The 6,174-nt window shown below is 55.9% G+C and overlaps 1 protein-coding gene across 1 annotated transcript; it reads right to left on the bottom strand.

The window, feature by feature from the left end:
- Window positions 1–216: 216 nt before the first annotated feature.
- Window positions 217–5,208, bottom strand: GPR50 (G protein-coupled receptor 50). The gene is made up of 2 exons (XM_080795410.1): window positions 5,010–5,208; window positions 217–2,065 (listed from the first exon to the last, which is right to left on the bottom strand). Exons 1-2 carry the CDS (start codon window positions 5,194–5,196, stop codon window positions 369–371), a joined length of 1,884 nt encoding a protein of 627 aa, XP_080651536.1. The 5' UTR covers window positions 5,197–5,208; the 3' UTR covers window positions 217–368.
- Window positions 5,209–6,174: the final 966 nt, after the last annotated feature.

The following is a 6,174-nucleotide window of genomic DNA, read 5'->3' as shown; positions in this document are numbered from 1 at the left end:
AGGTGAGGGGAGAAAGGGGGACACGGGAGTGAGGAAAAATCAAGGTCTAAAATTTCAAGGATCACTGTTGGCTCAAGGTCAACTACAGAAGAAAGGGAGGCTCAGAATAACAGATGTCAAACTTAGGGGAAATTTGATCTCTAAAATAGCAAGCGTGCACATGTGCACGCGAGCACACACACACACACACTTTATCTGAGTGTGTTACATAAAGAAGGAGTATGCCTACGAGGTGGATGTAGCTTACACTATGTCCGTGAGTCTGTGTCTGTGTGTCTGTGTGTAGGTGTAAGTTATCTCACTTTGAATTACATATGCTAGATAAACTTGAAAGTGGATCACTACTTGGCCACCCCTAAAAGCATTTTTCATACAGCCATTTCATCAGAATCAACTTCAACATCAATAACCACAATCTTAGGGTAATCATTGGTGGTAGTGGTGGTCACAGTGGGGTCAGGAAGGTTGGCGGCAGCGACGGCTGCAAGCTCCAGTAGGCTGGCAGCAGACTCGGGGGAACCACTGGCAGGGCTGCAGACAGGCTCAGGGAGGTCAGTGATGTCACACTCGAACTGGCCGGTAGCAGTGGTCTCAGGGTGACAAGAGGCAGTAACCTCAGGGTGGTCAGCAGCGGCAGACTCAGGGTGGCTGGCGATCACTGGTTGGGGTTGGCCGGTGGTAGCAGGCTCAGTATTATCAGCAGTGGTGGGCTCAAGGTGGGTGGTAGCAGGCTTGATGTAGCCAGCTGTGGGTCTAGGGTGGCTGGTGGCAGGGCTGAAGGCAGCCTCGGAGTGGCTGCTGGCAGGAACATGGTGGCCGGTGACAGGTTTAGGGTGGCTGGAGGCAGACTTGAAATGGACAGAGTCAGCCTTAAAATGGACAGAGGCAGGCTTGAAATGGACAGAGTCAGCCTTGAAGTGGACAGAGGCAGGCTTAGGATAGACAGTGGCAGACTTGGGGTGACCAGACACAGACTTGGAGTGACCAGAAGCCGGCTTGGAGTGACTAAAGACAGATTTATGGTGGCCAGAGACAGACTTGCGGTAGGCAGAGGCAGACCTGGAGTGCCCAGAAGCCGGTTTGGGATGGCCAGAGGCACGTTCAGGTTGGCCAGCTGCAGCATCACCAGGTAGTGGAACATTCCGGGCACTCATTGGCATTTCCTCTACAGCAGGACTGGCACGGGCATTATCTTGTTCATGGGCTTGTTCACGGGCTTGGTCTCGGGCGCGGGCACGGGCACGGGCCAGGGCACGGGCCTCCCGAGTCTCACGAACATCAGTGATGAGGCCAGAGAGGAACAGGATAGGGTGCCGCATAGCATGGAAGATGGTCCAGTATTCTCTTCGGAAATTCTCATTGAGGAGCCCATAGATCACAGCGTTGAGGCAGCTGTTGAAGTAGGCTATGAAGTAGGCTGCAAGATAAAGCCAGTTGGGGATCTTGCCTGCCATCTCCTTCGGACTGACAGCCACCAAGACAGTGAGCACGTTGATAGGACACCAGCACACTGCAAAGAGGAGGAAGATCACAAACATGGTTAGAAAATTGCGAACCTCAGCAAGCTGGTTGTCAGGATTCTGCCCAGCTGGGTTACGGGCTGCCAGAACTTTGGTCCAGATCCTCACGTAGCAGAAACCCACGATAAGCAGAGGGAGGACGAAGTGGATGCAGACGATGGTCACAGCAAAGACAGGGTTGTTCAGATAGTTGAAGATGCAGGTGTAGGTGCGAGGATCATACTCAATGGTGCCGATATACATGTTGGGCAGGACAGCCAGGACGGTCATGATCCAGGTGATGACCAGGAAGATGCAGGTGTTGCGCACACTGAAGATCCGCTCGTACTGGAGGCTGTGACAGATGTAGCAGTAACGGTTGATGGCAATGGCCACGATGTTGAAGATAGAACCGACCACGCTCAGCCCTGTGATGAATCCAACCATCTGGCATTGCAGCTGGCTCAGATCCCAGCCCCCAATGGCCATGGCATGCAGCATCAGAGGGTAGGGGTAGATGGCTACCAACAAGTCGGCCACAGAGAGGCTAACGACGAAGATGTTGCCTGAAAAATATACCCGGGAAGAAAGGGGAGAAAAACAGAGAAAAATAAATGGTTAAGTATGGAAATCTATAAATTGAACCTGAGGAAGAGACCAGCTGAAGTGGTGACAATTTAGAATTGTAGAATTATTTTAGAGAAATATTCTTGTGTTTTTATTTTCATATACAAGCATTATTCTGATGCACAACTGGGTTTGGGGGACCTGTCTTTTATGCAACTTTTTCCTTTCAAACAATGTCATGTCTGCTTTGAGAAAAAAGGGAACTTCTGTCAGAAAGCAGTAAGCCCCTAAGCCCTTTGCGGAGTCCTTCATACTCACGCACGAACCGGCTGCCACCATTTTGAGCAAAAACAAAATGTAAACTTTTTTCCCTACAGGGGGCTAGGGAGAGAAGGGGGAGGGGCGTAGAGGCGATCTTGATAAAGCTGTGGGTAGGAAGTAGGCTAGAGGTGTGGGGGGAAGGGAAGAGACTGAAGGAATGTCAGGGAGCCTAACCCCCAACGCCCCCACACACGGCCCGAAAAAAACGAATGAGCCTGCTGCCTCCTCTAGGCCAGCATTCCGTTTACAGCGCTAACACGTCTAAGAGAACAGTCTGAGAAAGGGCACTAGAGGCCGTCGTCTTCTTAAGAAAACGGCATCAGACAATAATCTATGAAAAAGCCCAGTAAGTACTTACCATTTCCGAAGTAGGCTAAGAGTGAAAACTGAGGGGAAGGGGGGGTGGGGAGACCCTGCAAAATTTAGTATGAAACCAAAAACAGTGCGTAGGGCGAAAAACAATCAGGAAAATCCCTGCAAGGATTAGCAGAGGTGCCGGCTTCCAGCGGGTCCAGCGCAGAATCGCGCACCCGCTCGTTCAGCTCCCTGTGTAAGAGCTCCTGGCCCGGCGCTGAACTTTACTGGAGCCTGTGGCTAAACAGGAAAGTAGAGGCGGGGGGGGGGGGGCGGGGGGGGCGGGGGGGGGCTCGGCCGCCACTCCCGTTTTGTAGGGCAGTGGTAGGAACGTTTTTGCATAACCTTTCCAAAAAAAGAAGGAAGAGGCCAAATGCAGGCGCAGAACCCTCTTTTTTTTGGAAACGCCTCGATGCTAATTAGCATTGGTTTGGCAAAATATTGCACTTTCTCTTGAACTAGGAGAAAATGAGCACTTTTTAAAACGGCAAAGGAATGGTTCCCTCTGCCCTCCTGCCAACGCTGCCAAGGCGCGGCCTCAGCGCTTTCTGCCAGGAGGTTCTTTCTAGGGTTTTCTCTCAAAGAAATGAATTGAGAGAGGAATAGTGGAAAAGACAGATGGAAAAGCCTTAAAAACAAAACCACAACAACCATAAAAACCTTTATTTGAATTATAGAAGAAAAGAAAGGAGAAGGAAAAAAAGGAAAAGGAAGAAGAAAAGTAAAGAAAGAAAATGGGCTTCGCAGGTGGTCCCCGGGGCTCCGTGGTTCCTTGGGGACCGCACTTCTGGAGCGAAGGTGAGGTCCAAGCGTGCGGCCCCACGTCTCCAGGGGACCAAAAAGAAATCAGACACGCCCACGAGAGTTTAAAAGAAAACTTTTCATGACTGTGTGCCCGTCAGTGCATTTTGAAACTTGTATGGTAGTTGTGATTCCTCATCCCCGAAAAGTAATCCCCCAGAGAGACTGGCTGACTCCTCTCCCCAGAGCCCCGCCCGCCGGGTCCTGCGGGACCGGACCCTCTCCCCCCGCCTCCTCTCCCCCCTCTACCCCCAACCCGGCCCCAGCCGACTCAGACCCCAGCAGCAGAGATCCCGGGCGCCGCCCCCTCCCTCCTGGGACCCTAGCGCGGAATTCGGGCCCCTTCGCCCCTCCCGTCCCCTTCTCGGCCCTCTCCCGCCCAACGTGCAAAAGGGGCTTACCGCTTTGCAGGGTCCGCCACCCCCACCCCCGGCACAGGTCCCCGGGCCCTGCCCCAGCCGCGATCGCAGCTGGCCCCTCCCCTCGACACTGGCTGATAGCGAGGGGATTCTCGCTCGCCTCGCTCCCGGTCCCAGCTCCTCACCCCGTCCCAGCTCCCCACCCCGTCCCAGCTCCCTGCATTTTGCAGTCTCTCCGCGTCTCCCGCCACCCACTCTGAGCTCTCCCGCGACCCACCCGCCATCCTCGCCCTGTTCTGCCGTCTTCTACCCCCATCCCCGCCGGACGCCAAGCTCCGGGGTCTCCTCCACCCCGCCCTGGGACCCCCAATACCGGGCTTACGGATTTCGCGATCTCCGCCGCCGCTGCCGTCGCTGCCACCGCCTGCTGCGCCCAGACCGCCGCTCTGTTCTCTCCGCTTTGCGCCCTGGGACGGGCGGACGGAGCTCGGCTCCGGGGGACTCAGACCACCCTGCTCCACACTCAGACGCTATGGTCTATGCTCCACTGCCTGGGAGCCGCCCTGGAGCCGCCCGGGAGCCCCGGGGCCGCAGCAGCGGGGGCTCAGCTGGCTTTAGGGCGCGGCCGCTGTGCTGCGCTCCTGGAAGCGCCACCGCAGCCGCCGCAGCCGCCGCGAACTTAACTTTCCGGAGCGGCTCGCAACCCCGCGGCTCCCTTCGACCCGCACCGCCTGGGCGCGGTCACCTCTGCGGCGTCCATCTAGGCGTACTGTCCCCAGACGGTGGCCGCACTCTCGGCTCGGGTGCCGGCTCCCTCTGCATCAGGTCTCCGACGGAGCAGGATTCCGCGGTCTGCCGCGCTCCGCGGGAACCCGGGCTTTGCACTTGGACGCCAAAAGCTAATTTCCTGAGCTTCCTCAGCCTTGAGAAGCTCTAAATTAAGGGGGCTTCCTCACAACATCACTGCACAGGTTCGCAAGGAATTTGGGGGTAGGGAAGTTCAGTGTGAGGGCACTGTCCAAGGGTTCCCTATTTCAGGCGCCAGAACTCATGCCCTAGGGGTGGCAAGTGGCTGAATGCTGGGTAGGAAGAAGGAAAGGTGGCTTACCAGAATTTCGAAGCTTCTTGTTCTTTGTCACAGCTAGGATGACCATGGAGTTGCCGATCAGGTCTACGACGATGGTGATAACCATTGCGCAGAACATAAAGATGATTAGAGCTGGTGGGTAGTCTGGCTGCGGCAGCTTACAGCCAATGCAGCCGTATGGGGTGGGAACTGCCCGGGTAGGCCCCATGTTGCTGCTGGGGACCGTTAGGATCTCCCAGCCGGTCTCCCAGCAGGAACACCTGCTCTGTCACCCGGAGCCTGGAGCTTCTGGAAAGCTGCTTCCCCTCCGAGAACCAGAGAGCGAATGACAGCATCCCGCCCTCTCCGATGAGCTTTTAAAGCCTCAAGAGGCGGCTAGCCCCACCCCAAGTCCCTCCCCCCGACCAATCAGAGCTCCCTGAACACCCCCGCTTTGGTCTCCAACTCTTTTTGGACAAATCCACATCGAGGTGTCGTCTTGCTTCCGACTGCCTTGTTTGTGCTTCCCCTCTAGCCACCCCTCCCCATCCCCTAGGTACCTTGCATCGTGACAAGCTCAGAATCCACCTCCCCGCCCCCGGCCACTGCGCATCTGTTTCTGGCAAGTTCTTCTTCCTCCCTTTCCAATGCAAACAACCAGCAAAGCGATGTAAAATGCAGGGCAGGGGCAGGGGCATGGGGTCCCTCTTGGGGTCCAGTTCCAACCCACGCCAGTCTGTAGCCCCCAACAGAGTGTGAGGGGGAGCCAGTGGCCCTTGAAGCTTAGATATGCGCCCCTACGGTCTCCCTGAAAGGTTCATTCCACTCCAGATCTTGCCCCTTCAGAACCTGCTGCATCTCGTGAGGGACCAGGGGCCAGCTTCCCAGAGCTTCCATCCTCAGTCTGGGTGACCAGTCTCTAGGAAACTTGTCTCTCCACCACTGCCTGCCAGGAGCCGGTTGGCTCTCTTAGCGGCAGCAACGAGTGACGGTTCAGTCGATCCCGGACTTACGCTCTACCGAGGGAGATGTCCCCTGCACCTGACTGTGGGAGCTGGGAGTCTGCAATGTGGATGCGAGGGGAGGTAGCTGGTGACTATTTGTCCCAATCTTTGGGGCAATCGAGAGCGGGAGCTGATCCCCTTCCCCGCTGCCGAGCACCCTGGCTTCGGGAGCTCGGATTTTGCTTTGGGGAAAAGTAAAGGGG

Source organism: Martes martes (genome assembly GCF_963455335.1).
Source record: "Martes martes genome assembly, chromosome: X".
Classification (NCBI taxonomy): domain Eukaryota; kingdom Metazoa; phylum Chordata; class Mammalia; order Carnivora; family Mustelidae; genus Martes; species Martes martes.
The sequence above is the reverse complement of the archived record's forward strand: the minus strand, read 5'-3'. Positions and strand labels throughout refer to the sequence as shown.

What these genes read in the sequence shown, in the direction of transcription:
- GPR50 (XM_080795410.1), bottom strand. Translation starts at nt 5,196, where the DNA reads ATGGGGCCTACCCGGGCAGTTCCCACCCCATACGGCTGCATTGGCTGT. An exon ending in CAAGAAGCTTCGAAATTCTG is followed by an intron (nt 2,066 to 5,009) that starts GTAAGCCACCTT and finishes TATATTTTTCAG; the next exon opens with GCAACATCTTCGTCGTTAGC.